Source organism: Nilaparvata lugens, chromosome 2 (assembly GCF_014356525.2).
Source record: "Nilaparvata lugens isolate BPH chromosome 2, ASM1435652v1, whole genome shotgun sequence".
Classification (NCBI taxonomy): domain Eukaryota; kingdom Metazoa; phylum Arthropoda; class Insecta; order Hemiptera; family Delphacidae; genus Nilaparvata; species Nilaparvata lugens.
Window position 1 is genome coordinate 27,920,225 of NC_052505.1, and position 18,933 is coordinate 27,939,157.

The 18,933-nt window shown below is 32.7% G+C and overlaps 2 protein-coding genes across 2 annotated transcripts in view; one reads left to right on the plus strand and one right to left on the minus strand.

Moving 5' to 3' along the window:
- The first annotated feature begins 80 nt into the window (after positions 1–80).
- Positions 81–11,012, plus strand: LOC111064241 (biogenesis of lysosome-related organelles complex 1 subunit 4). Its single transcript, XM_022351937.2, has 4 exons — positions 81–359; positions 4,884–4,955; positions 5,327–5,542; positions 8,763–11,012. Exons 1-4 carry the CDS (start codon positions 273–275, stop codon positions 8,877–8,879), a joined length of 492 nt encoding a protein of 163 aa, XP_022207629.1. The 5' UTR covers positions 81–272; the 3' UTR covers positions 8,880–11,012.
- A 5,168-nt stretch (positions 11,013–16,180) lies between these two features.
- Positions 16,181–18,933, minus strand: part of LOC111064264 (protein disabled) — a 31,669-nt gene continuing 28,916 nt past the window's right edge. The window contains exon 10 of the mRNA XM_039420044.1: positions 16,181–16,237. Within this exon, the coding sequence (XP_039275978.1) occupies positions 16,181–16,237 (57 nt within the window). The remainder of the gene's footprint in view (positions 16,238–18,933) is intronic.

Genomic DNA, 18,933 nt, shown 5'->3' on the forward strand with positions numbered 1-18,933 from the left:
AAAGAAATGATAATATCTGAGCGTTGGCAAGCTTTTACGTTTTGAAGCAGCTGTTTCAATATTTTTGTTAGTTACTTTTTTATAGGTTAGTTTTATTCAACTCAACAACTACCCAATAATCTCAATATTCACTGTAAGTTGTTTAACGAGGCGACATGTCACTTGAAGTTGAAAAGATAGCTATCTTATAATAGTTCTCTCGAGAAAAAATTGTTCTCTTGCATGTTTTCCTTTGTTGCTTCATAAGCTTCTTAATTTTGTAATATATTGAGATGAGCGACGATACCTTAGACAAAAAAACATTAGTTGATGTTGCCAATGATTATTCCAGTTTTTTGAAAATTGATTTCTCCAAAGATGTAAGTACCTAGCTTTATCTATAGTATTCTATAGAATGTATTCAAGTAATAATAAATCTATTATTCATGACAAATAAAAAATTTGTAGGCTTCACCTAAAAATATGCATTTTAACAAAGTTATTAGTTTGGCTATTTTGTAACTTAAACGCAGCTTTACTTAATTTATTTATAAATGTGCATGCATTGGCAAATGCATAGAAATAAGCTATAGATCTATATCAATCATTCATGTGTTGGGTAAGGTGTTTAGTAATTCAGTATATATAAGTCTTTGAGGCCCTAATAAAGAGCAACTTGTGTTTCACTTTGAGAGAAATCATCTTTTTTCTGATGCACAACCTGGCTTGAGAAGTGGCAGGTCTACATTCACAGCTACCTCAAAAATGATTGATTAAATTGTTAAAGCCTTTGAGGAGAGAGATTTTGTACACCTAGTCCTTGCTTATCTGAGCAATGCATTTGATTGGTTTGAAATCATCTCTACCATTTTATCTCTTCACTCACAACATTAAGAATAAAATTGAATTGTGTTTTCCTCTGCAAAATAGACAGAACTCCAAGTAAAAGAATTAAGTGGTTTACTGAGGAACTAAGGTCAATAAAGGATCGTGTCCTGCTTATTACGATCTTTATAGAGTAACTGGTTCTCTACATGCAAAGCAAGCATTTGTATCCCTTAATAAGATTTATAAGTCTAAAATTATTGAGGCTAAAAAATCTTCATTTGGGCGACTTATTGCTAATTCCTCTAATAAATGTAGAACAGTATGGCAACTTGTCAAACAGGAAACAAGAACAAACAAGAGTAATAAAGTAAATATTGACCCAAATGAGCTGAATAACTTTTTTATAGACTCAGTGGCAGCAATAGCTGGAAATGCATTACATCCTAATGATGTTCCAGACTCTGGTGTTCAGGTTGAGTGTCAATTTGAATGGTGCAATGTAAGTGAGAATGACGTTATAAGGGCTGTGACTGCATTATCAAATTCCAAAAGTACTGATTTTTATGGTGTCTCCAATTTTTTTCTCAAAAAAGTCATTCATTCTATTGTTGAACCACTTACAACATTATTTAACCAATGTATAAATGAAGGTCAATACCCAAATTGTCTGAAAATATCAAAAATAATATTCCAGTACACAAAAAAGGTGATAAATTCTCAGTTGAGAACTTTAGATCTATCAGTATAGTTCCTATATTTTCAAAACTTTTCGAGTACATTTTGTTTCTTCAGCTGGCTGTCTATTTTGAATAACTTGTTGTCTCATAGTCAATATGGATTTCGAAGAGGAAGATCAACAGCTATGGCTATTGAAGATATTGTGAAATGTATATTGTCATCTTTTGAGAGTAAGGAATACATCCAGTTAACACTGTGTGATCTTACAAAGGCGTTTGACTGTGTATCACATTGTGTATTGCTAGCCAAACTCAAGAGATATGGAATTAAGGATGAATCACTGAAGCTGCTGGAATCTTATCTTAGGGGGAGACAACAGTATGTAAGCTGCAACAACAAAACATCCAGCACCAGAGCGGTTGAGTTTGGTGTACCCCAAGGATCTATCTTAGGACCATTTCTGTTCCTGTGCATGATAAATGACCTGTCTGCAAATGTTCCTTGTCAAACCGTACTCTACGCAGATGACACAACTCTTGACTCAAGCCATGAAGATCTTCACATGCTGCAGCAGATTGAGGCTGAAGCTTTCAGTATGGCGGCTGATTGGTTTGCTGCTAATGGGCTGCTGATGAATGCTGAAAAAACTCAAAGGATTGTCTGTGGTCTTAGAGGTGGTATTAGAAATGATGCATCTGCAGTGAAGCTTCTTGGCATTTATTTGGACTCCAAATTGGATTGGTAGGTGGATGTGAGTAATGTCTGTACTAAGCTGTCTAGAGTGATTTATGCTCTAAGAAGATTAAGAAATACGACTTCATTGGATAAACTGTTTGAGAACTGTTTACTTGGCCTTGTTCCAATGTCATATAGAATATGGTTTAAAATTATGGGGACATGCTCCCTCAGTAAATGACAATCTCTTGTGCCAAAAGCGAGCCATAAGAGCTATGCTAGGTAAGCCTCCCGGCGAAACATGTCGTCCTTTATTTGTTGATAAATGTCAAGAGAAGTCTGTTACAACATAATGAAAGAGGTTCACTTCACAGGTTTAATGTTAGAACCAGTCATGATATTAATGTTCCTAGATGCAGACTTAGAACGACTCAGGACCACTGGCTTTCTTGTGGTATAAAATTTTTCAACAAACTACCTCTTGATTTGCGAGATGCTCCATTAAATTGCATCAGTGGTTTGAAAGAAAGCCATTTTATTCAATAAATGAATTTTTATCTGGAGGCTGTGATATTGATGTATAGATAGATTATTTATGTTTTATGCTGTGTTTCTGTGATTTGACCTACCTGACTGTGATTGATTCTTGTTTAATCTCCGTTTGACCTGACTGTGATATAAATGTTATTATTTGGTATTGTTTTGATCATTATTAGATATGTTGTTGTTTTTTCTGTTATAATTAATTTAATTATGATCTGGACTGACTCAGCAGTGAAACGGATAAGCTGTGATAAGATTTTTATATTGAATGGACTATTGACATGGAACTTATATTTATATTTTATTGACTATAAATTACTGTATGACGAAACTCTATGTTTGTAAAAGCTCTTGAGTTAATAAAACATTATTATTATTATTATTATTATTGCGTGCCTCATGGAATCCTCTTGAGAAGCTTGCCGGGTATGGACTTGGGGGTGAGGTGCTTGTGACCCTCAGATCTTACTTAGGTAGAAAGCAGATCTTATTCATTGGAGGTGATCTCTCACAGCCTATGCAAGTTGATCATGGCGTGTCTCAGGGATCGGTGATGGGCCAAACTTCTCTTCCTGGTCATGATCAATGATCTTGGGCTTCTTGGCCGGTGCTGATGTTTGCGGATGACACCACTATAATTATATTCTAGACGGTGGACAGTTGAACAAGCTGGTTTGCGGGCTCAGCGAGTTTTTGATGATGCAAAGCATTGGTTCAAGAGAAATAAACTCTGCTTGAATGAGAGGAAGACCCAGCAACTAGTCTGTGGACTTCGTAGCCTTGCTGACTCAGCTCATAAATCAGTGGTGAAACTCCAGGGATTTGTCATTGACTGCAGATTGACATGGGCAGGCCAAATTGATAGAGTTTGCATTAAGCTGGCACGGGGAATCTACTTGCTGCGTAGACTCAGAGCCTCTTCTCAGCAGAAAATATCTAGTGATTGTATACTTTGCCCTTTTCCATTCCCATCTGCTGTATGGACTCTTGCTGTGGAAGCATGCGGCGTGCTGCAAGAATGTGCTGAAGCTTCAGAAGAAGGCACTTTGTGTGATCACCTCAGTAGGGCATCGTGAGCACTATTGGCCTATCTCCATTGAACTGGACATCCTTACGGTCTTCAACCAGTACATACTATCTAGTCTGCTGTATGTTATGGACACCGAGGGCAGTCATGTGCTGAAGGCTGATCATCATGTGCATGCTACAAGGAGGATACTGAACATTGACATACCGCGCTGCAGAGCCAACAAGAGGAAGGACTCCTTCCCAATAGTTGCACTGTGACTGTACAATGAGCTATCTATTAGTGTGAAGAACCTGCAGTGTATTGCTTTTAAAAAGAGAATTGAGATCTGGCTGGAGATAAACTATTTATCTACTCAGTCAATGTGTAATTTGATGCACACAAGGATAATATAGTTTGACCTGTCATCTTGCTTTTTTCACCTTTCTTGGTCATGGATGTAGAAGGAGGAATTAAGGAATTGAACGAATATTGAAAGTTTTATTCCATTCTACAACTCTATAGAATTAGATTATGGAAATACTAAATACCAGATAAATCTTTCAGCCACTGGTATGTCTGACCTCCATTGGATGAAAACGATAGGCAATACTAAATTAAAATTCTAAACACTAAATACAACTTTTAGTTACTGCCCACTGGTATGCTATGTATGTCCTCCCTCCCTGGGACGAAAACAAAAAGCAGGATTATGACAGAAGGTGTTGCAAAGTTTAGATTTCACCGCAATCACAATTCTACGTCGGGGAGTCATAGGTGTATGTCCATGCTGTTGTCAGCTTAGTACATTTACCCACATTTGTTGTAAACTTGTTCAGCCTACACCATTTTGTGCGATTCGTCTGTGTGCCAAACAGAAATATTTGGATCATTCACTATATGTTTGGTTTTACCTCTTTCTCCATCTCTTACGTGATAGTTTAACTCTACTCTTCAAATCTTACATACTTTCTTGATTTAATACGTCTGGTGGTGTGTTACTAAATCTCTGGATGCTGCAAGATCCTTCTATACATGAACCAATACTTTTGAAAATATCTGGGCAGTCGTGGACTGTCTTCAATGACTGTAGAGATATCTCAATTTATATTATTTTTAAAACAATCCTATTTTTTGTAGTATTATGGATTGAATTTTCTGTTTTGTATTTCAGGTAACCATGGTGCGTCAGAACGTAGAAGACATGTTGACCCGGTTAGAGGAATTTCAAAGTGTACTTGAAATGGTAAACTATCTGTCACAAAATAGAATAATTATTTTATTGTAAATCTGTTACACCAAAATATAAATAATCTCAGCATTTTATTGTTAAAAAAATTATAAAATATTTTCTTGGCAAATAAAGTATATTTGAGGTATAATTGATCATTATTAAAAAGAATCAAAAATTAATATCAGACCAGATTTACCAGTATATTGTGAACCACAGCTATTGTATAGAAGGTGATGGAAAATAAAATGTGACACCATACCTCCCTGTGATTCCCACTTACTTAATAACGTGAATCTCATCATAATTATTCAATAATCTATTTATCGATCTTTTTCTTTGTTCATTCATTTAATTATTTATTCATCTTTTGTTTTTACTGATAGGTACAATCAGAAGCCGGGACCGAACAGATGAAGCAGGAGGTGCTGGCAAGGGGAGGGGAGTTGGATGCGTTGTGCGCACGCGTGGATCGGTTGGAGGGGTTGGTGCAACGGGTGGAGTATGACGTCACAGCCGTCGAAGTGGTGGTGCAACGTGCCGAAAGCGAGTTGTTACGAGACAGCCGTGCCGGGTTGCATAAGCTAATACCAACGTTCTTTGTGAGTACACAAACTTTTTTTTTTTTTTTGAGGGTGATGTTGCTTGAATGGATTTGAATCAATCATGACCTGATAAATTATGATGTCAATCAGTGCCCCACATGTTAAGCTTAGCTTTCACGTTTAAGGCAGATTTCCACATATAACATACAGCTCTAATGAGACTATTCATACTCACTCTGCCAGCCTGAGTGGGAATAGTCCCATTAGAACTCATGTAAATTATAATTCCACTGTAATGGTCACTGCCTCTGAAACCGGGAATCTGCTTTTAGGCGTTGAGCTTACTGGAGACAGCTTACCGGAATCATATAACTTGAACCGAGTGGATACGCATTCAAACAGGTTAAACTATGTTTTCATTTATGTGACCGCGACTGGAAACCATTTAATCTTATGGAAGTCGGTCCGGTTACTTATGGTTACTTATCTTATGGAAGTCGGTCGATCCGGATTTCGTGGGCATTTTTTGAAGATGGAAACAGATCCAAATATTCTGATTCTAGGGTACCTCAGTATATCCAAACCACTTGATGCACATTCAGGGGTCGCGACTGGGCCGCGTAATGGCCAATTCAAAATAGCGGATCTAGCATTAATTAAAACGGTCATAGAATGGTTACCATCCATGAAAGAGACCTCTAGTAAACGCGAATCGAATCACAATGAACCATTCTACCAAGTTTGTGATTACACATTTCCACCTAAAACATGATTTTAACCTACAAAAATGCACTTTTTCAAAAACATTCAGTTTTTCACGAGAACTTTTTCTGAATAACTACTTTCAATGACAATTTTTGGATATAAAGTGCCAAACAAAACTTCTTTGAAGTAGAATTTATGATCTATTCTCGTTTGTCTCAAGCTTTTATCACCTTTTGTTCTGGAGTTATGTTTTTTTATGATGTCATTCTAGCCGCTGATACAATTAACTATCATCAATCTATCATGAGAAAGCAACGAATATATTTTTCATAATTGATGAATTCAAGATGGCGGTCATAACTGATAATTTCTTTTATATCGATTGCTATTCATTTATAGTGAGAGATATCGATCGGATCGATTCTACCACAAAAGTGTTCATAACTACCCAAAATATAATATTCTAGATATTAATCTCATTTTAATTACGCTTTCTATGATTAATTTAGTTTCAAAAACTTGGAACATACAATCTTCGTGGATGAAATTTCACTTTCCACTCTGTAAATGTATTCACAGTGAACATAACCTACTATTACTGAGACTGTCTTGTAGAATATTCTTAAAGCTTTAAAATGACATCTAGTTGAGGGCTGTAAGTCCACTTTTCACTTCTGGAGCGTCATTGGAAAAAGAGAGAAAAGTATGGTTTGCAGCCAAAGTTACATTTTCCCCTCCATACCAGGCATATGCTGCTATGCTTATCTTAACAATTAGAAAACCGTGTATCTCAATAATCCTTGGAGGTACAGACTTGGAAATGGTATCAATCTCTTTGTAATCATGTGTAGGAATAGAATATCCATGATGGCAATCTTGAAAATAGTTGTAAAGGTCTTAAAATTCTGTCCCAATCTTGTTTTTTAATGATGGACAAATACTTTTACGAACTTGATCATAGATATTCTCTCTCTCTCTCTATGAAAGTGATAAGAAAGAAATTAATACTTTATTAGAGTCTGTATCTTGAAGGATTTGTGAGATACACTGTTTTTTCACTTGTTAGCTTTTGCGTATGGAGGAAAATTATTGATTTTCCTCCTCAAGCTGTACTTTTATTTTTTCTTCTCGTGTCGCTCCAGGCATCAAAAATTGACCTACAGTCTTCAACTAGATGTCATTTCAAAGTTTATGGAATAGTCTTCAACACTGTGCCAATAATATTCGTGTTTGTTCAATGCTACGACATTTACAGGGTCTCGATCTCGAATAAAATGAAATCCACAAAAAATCATATTACATGTTTTATTTTAGTTATATCTTAAATGAAATGCGTACTTTAAATGAGAAGACTCTCAAATATTGTTGTATGATTGATTTCAAACTACCAGATGGCGGAATTGATCTGATAACTCAATATCAATAGAATAACAAGCGATTTCTTGAAAATTTACAATTTTTTCGCCATCTTGTTTTTTCATGATGACAACTATTTTCAAGATTGCCATCATGGATATTCTATTCATACACATGATGACAAAGAGATTGATACCAGAGGTGATAAAATCTTGAGACAAACGGTAATAGATCATAAATTCTACTTCAAAGAAGTTTCGTTTGGCACTACTTTATATCCAAAAATTGTCATTGAAAGTAGTTATTCAGAAAAAGTTCTCGTGAAAAATTGAATGTTTTTGAAAAAGTGCACTTTTGTAGGTTAAAATCATGTTTTAGGTGGAAATGTGTAATCAGAAACTTGGTAGAATAGTTCATTGTGATTCAATTCGCGTTTACTAGAGGTCTCTATCATGGATGGTAACCATTCTATGACAGTTTTAATTAATGCTAGATCCGCCATTTTGAATTGGCCATTACGCGGCCCAGTCACGACCTCCGAATGTGCATCAAGTGGTTCGGATATCCTTAGGTACCCTAGAATCAGAATATTTGGATCTGTTCCCATCTTCACAAAGTGCCCACGAAACCCTGTTTTTGAGCCATAAGAAGCCGGACTGAGTGTCGAAATGTTGGCAGACTTCGAATGTTTTATCACTCACGTAATAAACAGAGGAATTGTTTTCACTCGGAATCATGGATATACTATACCACATCGACATTTATTTTTTAAATTTCACATTATTTATGTTAGGTCTATATTAATTTTTTTATTAAAATTATACTCGCAGTATTTATGAATATTATATTCCATTTACTATCAAAATTTGGGAATAGAATAGTTTTGGGTGAAGCGTGTTGTTCCTTCCAATCATATTCATATGATTTGTAATTGTATCAACAAACTAATGAATCAGTTTTTATAATATATATTATACATGCATATGCATTCATAAGCCAAGGTTAATTTATAATTTTACACTTGATATGTTAAATACCAATAGACTCAAGTAAGTTCCGGACACAGCAATGTCTCCCGGCTACATAGGCCAAAGTCCTTTTCAGGGCAATCCAGATAGTTTTTATAATATCTTAATGATTAAAAACAATAATTCCTTGTTTTAAATATAAACTTGGTTTCTTTTCTGAATACCAAGAAACATTTTTGTATTTTCAGAAAAAGAAAGAGCCATCGCTGGGAAGCGGAAGTGGAGCTCAGCTTGCTCCCTTTGAGGCGCCACAAATTTTCAAAACAACCGATTTTTTCCCACCTACAGCAGAGGAACCATCCTAACAACTAAGCCTTATTTACCTTCAATAGAGGAAAAATGAGTTGTGTAATTTTTTAGTAATTTGTAATCTCTCTTAAATCAAGGGCCTGGTTTATAAATGTTATGAAATCCTTAAATGTTGGAAAAGGGCTTCCACACATTATTATTAATGAAATAATCATACAGCTCGTCTTACTACCCAAATCTGTTGTGAATCTCGCTTCCAATGAATTTTTGATCTAATCAGAAACAGAAGCCGTTAGAATACAATTGCTTCTTATTGGAGTGTTCACATAATTATTGTCAATGAAAATGTGTGAACACTCTCATAAGAAGCAATGAAATGTTTGCCCACCAGAGCAGAAATTCATTGGAAAGCAGGATTTATTTCACTTTATAGATACATTCAGGGAGTCGTTCTCTTATATTTCAGAATCTTTAATTATTTGCGACTTGATAAACAAGATCAGCTGACAATAGGGTGGGAACACTCCTGATACCCAATCAATGAAAACATTGATACGCAACAAATTAGGGGAAATGTGTATTTTTGCAGAGTGTTGGTATACATAGTACATAGCCTGGAACCGAAGAGTCCTAGTAATTAGACCGCTGAAGAAGAAAGAAGAACGGAAGAAAAAGAAGACGTAGAAGAAGAAGATCGGCCAATAAGCAATGACGCAATTTCATCTACCACTTTGTCAAAAAAATCATTTAGATGAATTGGCAAAAAGGAGAACGTGACGACGATGATGAAACTGAAGATGGTGATAAAGGTAGTGCAATAAGTGGTAATAAATATTTTCAGTGTGCAGTTTGAGCCCGAACCTTCAACCAGTCTTTTAATTTGAATAAGCATATCGTGGGCAAGGAAAATGCATCAAGTCCAATTTCTCCAAACTTTGATTTAAGACTTTTCATAAGTTTTATTAACTATAAACTATGAATGTTGAATAATTAATTATCAAACAAATGATGACTATTCAATTTCTTGCAGTATGAAATTATTTTGTGAAAAATCACTATAAGGAAAAATTATGATTGATGTTAGAAATTAGAAATTGATTTCCTGAAAAATTTACTTTTCTGGACTTGGTGGATTTTCCGTGTATGCCCACGAATGCTCGCTCATACGAAGAGGAACTTATTTTGTACTAGACGTTCCACTCGATCTGATTATATGAATAGGCATATGCTTAATCACACAAAAGAGAAACGTAAAGACGAGAGGCAACACGTATGTACAGTCTGTGAGAAACATTTCACTCGTTTGGAGCACTTTACTAGGCACATGCTCATCCACACCAAAGAAAAAAATTACGAGTGCCCAGTATGTACTAAACGATTCTATCGATCTGAAAATTTAAAAAAGCATATCCGTACTCACAATAAAGTAAAGCCTCTTTGAAATAGTATGAACTCCAAATTTGAAGGTACGGTAATACTCTTAATTAGTAATTTTTTGCTACCGTTAGTTGTAGGACATTATTTACGAGACTATCCAAAATTCAATGCTTTGGCACTTGATTCTGTGATAAAAAACCCCATTGTTTGCTAAAATGTACTGGACTTATACAGCAATATTGATCCATTTCAGAAAGTATTAACCTTAAATAGAGTTATGAATTGTTTTTGATATAACATTCTAGAATAATTGAGAGATTACTTTTGTTTTTTGTAAATCAGCGTTTTTTATTTCTCCTAGAATGTAAGAAATCTTCATTCCATTTACAAATTACCCTCTTGAAAACCTTTTTTATAGCAAAGCATTTAATTGTTTTTCGATTAATAACATTTGTTGAATATAACAATCGAATATTATGTTGAGCAATTCCATTCACTAGATACATTGATCTCATGATGCCATGTTTACCACAGTTGCAGTGTGTTATCTATTATTACAGATATACTGGAATTTCACGTATCATAAACCAGTTCTTAAATCAATAAAATGTTTAATTTTTGTATTTATAATTTGCAACACGAATAAAAAATATATATTAAATTATCTGTGATAACTGTATAGGATAATTATTATTTCAAGAAAATTGTAGAACTTTTTATGCATGCGCATTTAAACATAGAATTTATATTGTCATTACCTTTTTATAATATGTATGGTTTCATTTATTTCAAATAAATAGATATATATATATATATCACGTCTCAGAAGTCTTATCTTTCCTAAACATTCCTTGTGTCGTCAAAATGTTAATGAAATTTGCGAACGACAGAACATTTTCAGATATTAAATTATGTAATAATATTTGTCTTGTTGCTGTCTTCAACAACTATCATCCACAGTAAGTGAATGTGCGATTTCATTCTGATTATTGTTTAGAAAAATCCTCAGATTTGAATGACTACCGATGCATGGAGGTTTGACTCGAAAAAGTAACCTGGGAAAAACCCAATATACTTTGTGTATTGTATTATGTTCATAAGAAATACCAAATGTTGAATTACTAGACTGCAATTAGGAACAGATTTTTATGTTCCTTTCAACTTGGAAAATCTGGTGTGGCGCACTCACTCAACTTTCCTTGCCGTTATGAACATTTCGGCAAAAACCAAAAACGTCTCCGGCGTAAAAGTCGAGTTTACGAAAATATAATTTAAAATTGATCACCTGACGAGATCAATTCTCATCATCTCTTCCAGTGAATGACTCAATAGAATCAACAGTTGCCACTCTCATTAAGTTTGCATTTGAATAATCACATTTTCTTGAATTTTGAGCTTAATTTTAAATGAAAATGTTACTGGACATTAATTTTAGATATTTTTATGCTCAATCTTTTCCATTAAAAATTTCGTTTAAATTGTTTCTGAAGCCTAATAATTGGAAATCTAAATTCAAACTTGCATAGAAGAGGCGGAGCTCCTGAAATTTTCACAGATATGGGACTTGTGGCAATTGATAGAACTTATCAATGACTATTTTAGGTAAGAATTTGATCAAAATCCTTGAAGCCGTTTTGGAGAAAATCGCAAAAATCCCTGTTTTTGACATCATTTTAGCAGCCACCTTGAATTGCATTTGATCGAAATTGTTCGTATCGGATCCTTATAGTTTAAGGACCTTAAGTTTCAAATTTCAAGTCATTCTGTTGATTGGGAGATGGGATATACACATACATACATAAGGAAACACTCATACACACACACACACACATACAGACCAATACCCAAAAAAAAACACTTTTTTGGACTCAGGGGACCTTGAAACGTATAGAAATTGGGGTACCTTAATTTTTTTGGAAAGCAATACTTTCCTTACCTATGGTAATAGGGCGAGGAAAGTAAAAAATAACTTCTATTTCAGTCAGTCCTATGAATTAGTGTGAATGGAACTGAGACATACGGCCAGTTGCACGAAATTACTTTTAACCACCATAGAATAATTACACCGGTACGAATCGGAAGGCAATGCAATGACGTCATTTCACGGCGGTTGAATTCACTGAAATTACGTGTAAGTGGCTCCCAATATTACTAGTATATTTTCTGCTAATATTGTGGAAATTTAATAATAATGAAGAAAAAACAAGCATTTTTAAAAATGGATGGATATGGTACATGTATTTTATTACCACAAAATACATAAATTGTTATAACTATTAATACACTATTAAACGATATATAAAAGATTGGAGCTATTCATAACAAAGTTATTCAGTTTATGAAATGTACAATTCAATAATTATAATTATTTACACACATCTATATTTTGTTAATAGTTTACCTAACACTTATTTCTAAATTTTAATATCAAACGTTGAAAGTCAGATCAACAGTTTCGTTCAGATCTTTATATTTTGGAGATTTCATATACCATGAACAATTCTATACCAAACTATTTAAAATTTTCAAATGAAGGCTATCCATTTTAAAGGCAAAGTTTGATTCTTAATAAATCGGTTTTATACACAATGCTTCGCAAACATTAAATGTATGAAAATTTAGCTGCCCTGTGATATTGTTAACATAACTTCTCGTATACCAATACTTCTGAAATAATCAAGTCAACACATTTTACATAATACTTGAACACTTTAAATACTGCAATGAATTACTAAAGAAATGAAATTTTTATATAATAGGCCTAAAAACTCTTCATGAGAGGTGGAATATTTCGTCCAAGAGTTATAAAAAGGGCTTCCTTTTTTATTACCGTATATTTTTTATATTTTAATTATTAAATTGATAATAATATGCAAAACACTTCGTTTTGCAATCATTCAATGGTATACAAAGCTCCAAAAACTATCATGACATTACCGGTACCTCTCTCACATCAAAGCATCCACTCTAAAATAATAAGAATTACAATCAAATAAATTTGGTTTAGGTGAGATGTGATCTACAATAAAATTATTACTAGTATTAAACTAATAACTCTAATATCATAGATAACTTATGATAACCAATATTTATTGTTTATTTTATAACTAATTAATATAATTTTATATCACAGAATGCAGTGTATGTAATAAAGTTAGCCTACATTGAATCAAATGGCAAAAGTGAGTTCAATCAAATTCAAGCCAACTAGGAATTTAGTAGATTTCATAATCAACTGGCCTAAATTATGATCATCTAATAGTTAAATTAACTGTCAATTCTAAAATATATTAGTATTTGTTTATTTGAATTTGAAAGGAATTGTTAATTCATTGAAAGTGAGTTTGTAGTAATGTTGTAGTAGACTGTTGAAAGAACTTATGAGTAGCCTACTTTAAAAAAATAGAGTTAAATTTTTCTACTCTTCATAGATCTTTGAATAATAGTTTTTTTGCGTTTGGTTGTAGGGTATCAAATTATTGAAGAATTATTCCATGCTCTGAAAAGAAGGGAGACGATTTTCATTTATTATTTTGTGACTAAATTATTTTGAAAGGGCATATCTAGGTGATTCATTACTCTTCAAAATTTATCTTATGTAAAATTCTATCCCAAAATATCACCCAGTGAAGTTTTAAATTATTGAAATAATTCTGTATGTTGTGATACACTTCCTAATGTCAGCATTCCTTATGAAAAATTAAAGCTTGCCATTTACCTAATGCTGGCAGTTTGAAGTGCATATCCACTGTACAAGATCACATGCAGATAAGTTTCTTCTCATGAGATAACATCATTCAAATTGCGATTGCTATTAGAAGAGAAGTAGATAATGCATGTGAACAGACATTTCACTTTCGCGATATTATAGCTTCAATAAGAAACAACAAACCCTTCAAGCACGTTCAAATAGAGACACTTATTGCTGAGAACTATCTAGTAGAGCAATTTAGATCTAGATTCACTTACAACTGTCAGTATTCCTCATAATAGATACTATCCTATTACCATTCACCCTATGCTGTCAGCTTGAATTGAATTTCACTATATTACGGTTGGTTCATATGTAGACAATTCAGCAATCTATCAAATTTATGTAATCTATTGATAAAGATTTCAAAATTTTGATCTATTAGACATGAAGTGGTATTGCTCTACTAGGAAGCTCTAATGAAATAAATGTCAAAGTTTCAGACAACCTCAACTTCTAACATTGACAAAGTACCAGAATCGAAATTGGTCCCAGCTAAACTGGAAAGATAAATTGAGAAACATTTATAAAATTTTAGTTTCAATTTTTTAAATGTAATGTAACATATCTGAATTTCATTCAACAGAAACATTCATAGTATTTACATATGCATGTACATATTTACAGATACAATTGATAACAGACAAACCAAAGACGTTGGTTTCAATTTAAATATTATTTTGATAAGTGATTGAGTCATTTTTTCTAATCAGCGGTATGAGAGGCTTTTATGGCACAAATAATTATCGATTTTTCAAAATCTAATTCAACAATAATCATGGTTAATGTCATAAAAATAACATAAATGAAGAGAGCATAGCTGTTCGAGACACAGAAATCACAACATTTTACAATCTATAATCTTATGTTCGGGTTAATTATAAAATATGATTATCAACTAGATAAGAAATTGCTCAGTTCAACTCAGAAATAGAATACAATCACTAAAGGAAATATATAAAATTATGATAAGCTATAACATCACATCAAGAATATCAATTACCATTGATAAAATAGATAAATTGTTCAATTTGTTAATCTACTTTGTAATAATCAATATCATTGTTGACTAGATAAAAATTACATAGACATAAATAACAATTCAAAAATAGTAATAATAGGATATAAATTATACTGGCAAGCAGCTAAATGATTAACATAGTCTTGTTAGAAGTATTAATTCTTTAAATTATTAGTGAAAGAGATCATGAGCAATATATTGTTTAGAATTGCATTAGTTGAAATAATGTATCTTCAAATGTTTTTTCATTAGATGATCTTTGTAATTATGTATTGTAAGAAAATGGAAAAATTTAAATTTAAGTTGTTTATAAAAAATGCAAATTTCTCAAAAAAACTTGGAAGTTTTTAATATAAAGTCCCAATTATCATGAAACTGTTTTCTTAGTAGTTTCTTCAAGTTTGGTTGAGCTCACGGTTTATTGTTACTGACCAATTGCCTAGTATTAAACAAATTGTAGCATACATTCAATAACCGAGTTTTTCTGCTCCAATAATTCAATTTAAATTTCAATAGAATTGAAACAATACAAACCATTGATCAAAATAAGTCCCTAAAGCAAACGCTTTAAAATGATATATACATAGGTAGCTAAAAGTAAAATGATTACTGATGAATAATCAACAATCAATGTCAATTTTTACAACTCTAAATTAATGACATTTATATTGTTATTCACATAACATTATATCCATAAATAAAATTAGTTGTCATGGACATTTCTTGTCATGAGTTATGAACAACGATTTATAGTACGATTCACATAACTTAACGATGTGGAGTGTCAACCAACAGATATGCTACATTTCTATTTGATTGCTTCCAAGTTAATTAAATTGTACTGCAGTTTTGTTAGAAAAATGTTACATAAATATACAACTTACAAATAAACAGAGCGTTTTGGTCACTTGAAAATAAACGAACATGAGTTATTAGTCAGCTAACAATCAACAATTGAGTTCCTAAACTTTTCCAACGCTTTTCTGGTCCAACAAAACTTTCAAGTTAATCAATTTTTTGAGAATATCTTTTCCTAAAATACAATGATATAGTTTAAACTGGAGACAATGAATTGAATTGAATGAACATTAGTAGTTTTAAACGAAATAAAATTGTAGTTAAAGTGTAACCAGTCATCATACGATTGCAGTATTATTGTTACCAATGTATCTTGTTGAAAGGTCCTAGGTAGGCTCAGGCACATCAGCTCAATATGGATGATGTGCGATTGCTCCAACATAATTCAAGCCAAGAGCACTTTTTAACTGAAAATTAAGAACACAATTGTTATATTGGAGTATTATTTTATTGATTAAACTAACAATTAAATTTAGAATAGGCTAATATTAGAGTATAATTTTATTGATTAAACTAATAATTCCATTTTTATTGAATTGAAATATAGTAGTAATTCTAACGAGAAAAAACATTGTTTAAAATGACTTGTGGTTTAGTTTGTTCGACGATAACTTTCGATTGTTTTCATCAATAAACTCAAATTTCCAACACATACACATACTATATGAACCATTAAACAGAAGTTCGTTGGCCAACGAAATTGACTCACGCCTTCGTCCTTTTTGAGGATATAACAGGATTATATTAAATAAGTGCATAAAAGCCAATTTATAGTCGTCCAAACGAAAATAGGTCCCTCAATGTCGAAGGTTCCTCTTGACACCACCACCCTTCTCTACCAACACTGTTTCCACTTTGTACTAAGGGTAGCTAGTAAGAGAAAAAGTGAATGAGTGTGAGAGGGATGAAGCGAGAGTAAAGTTTTGTTCGTGTGAGAGTATTGTTTGTCTTCTGTGAATTGTTTACTACGACCAGTTTACGGTAATAATACGATTATTATTATAGAAGTCTTCAAGTAACCTTTATGAAGTAATAGCTCAGTTTATAAATAGATGCATTTATAATGAGAAATCTAATCATGATTATAAAAAAATGGATTTCTTGAAGTCATGACTCAATAAGTCATAACAATATTCTTTTCTCCATTTCATGATGTTAAAGGAGATAGCGGTGGAGGTAACGGGGGATGTTATTGTTCTAACTTCAAAGAATGACACAATAGAACTTTTGAACCTGATGTGCTCAAGAGAATTAGAGACAGGTAGTGACGGAAAAGAGAAAGAGGGCAGGTAGGAGAGGGAAAGAGAGATCTTCAGGATGTAAAAATATAGTCAATGTAATAAAAACAATATGAAAACTTGTAGTACCCTTTATTATTAAAAAAAAACTTTTTTTCCACATTTCAACTTGAAAATGACCCAAGTTAGGGTCGAAACTAGTCGTTGAAATATTTTAAAGTTTTTGATAAAGGGTACTAGAAGTTTTCATGTTGTTTTTATTAATTTGTACAAAAGTAGCCCATTTAAGTGGAGTGTTTTTATAATTATAGTCAATGTATATAGACTGGTCGAATGAGGGGTGGACAACAGTGGCAACATTGTAGTAGCCTTGAAAGACCTATTTCCGTTTGGACGACTATAGTAATTCATCGTTACAAATCACTACAAGTCAATTTAATAGCTCATTGCAACTTGAACTATTTCTCTTGAGCTTCCAGTGCTTTCAATAGATCAGTTGGCAGAATATCAACGACAATTTAAGCGAATTCTCCAGCCTGGGGGCTCACTAGTGTTGTTTTCTTCATTTTCGTATTATTTATGTTTTAAAGAGATAGACCTACTGTAGTCGTAGTGAAACGATTTTTACACAAATTATGTAATTCACGTTTTTGTAATATTATTACTTTCCTATGTATTGTTTAACACATATCATTCAATCAATCAATCAATAATCATTTATTGTCATGAGACACAAAGTGTTGAAACAAACGTCGAAATACAATAAAATTAAAAACAGTAAAAAAATGTGTACAACAAAGTTGGCAAATAAACAGCAGTAATTGATAAATACTAGTTATTAAAACGGGGTCCAACACAAGTCACAACAAAGCTGTTACAGTTAAACAGACGAACACTGAAGCTATTCAAAAAATTCGCCAACAGAATAAAGACATATTTCTATAAGTAAGCCTTTTATGTGTGATTTGAATAGTGAGGTACTCAACAGTCTTACTTCATGGGCAAGCTCATTGAATAACTTAATGGACATGTTTCTCCAATTCCTATGGGTATCGTTATAGTGGGGTTTCATAATTAGGACTTAGCTTATCATAAGCAACTTCTTTTGTATTTATATTATAATAATTATGTATATGTTTTTGTAAATAAACTCCTCTGGTTGCAATTTATTCGCAATCAGAGAAATTATTATTATTATTATTATTGTTGTAATATTACACCTGTGCTCAGGCTTGCCTGTACAGGTATTTCTTTGATTTTAATAGCGCATTTTGTTAAACAAGTGTACGATTATTATAAATACACATACTTTCAGGGGTTACTGATACTTTTTACCAAGTATTAATAGTATAGTTTTAAATCTTAATACTATTAAATTAAGAAAAGTACTTTTTATGTGTGCACCAGAAGATGGTGTAAGTCGCCGAAATATATTGTGCCCTTCAATTTTAATAGTTTCAATGATTTATAGAAGTGTATTGTGATTTTAAAGAGTAAGAGGTGTTTTTAAAAAGGGTACTATAATCGTTTTATTTTTGTCAAGTGTACTGTAATGTATGTGAATAAGTTTTGAAATTGCAATGGAGTTGAAGGTGAATCTTACCATAGGTAGGCAATTGTTTGTAATTAATTACACTGATTTCATAGACAGATGAATAATAAGGGCCCGGCCACTCAAAGCGATCTGCTTAGGAGATCTATTATCTATATATTTGAAAACATACATCTTAACTATTTTGGTGAGGGCTACTCGTGTTGAGTTCACTCACTTGAAAATGGTATTAATATGTCGAAACATGTCGTGAGTGATAAAACAAAGATTTTTTAAAAAGGGTACTTTGATTTTTTAATTTTCAAATACATAC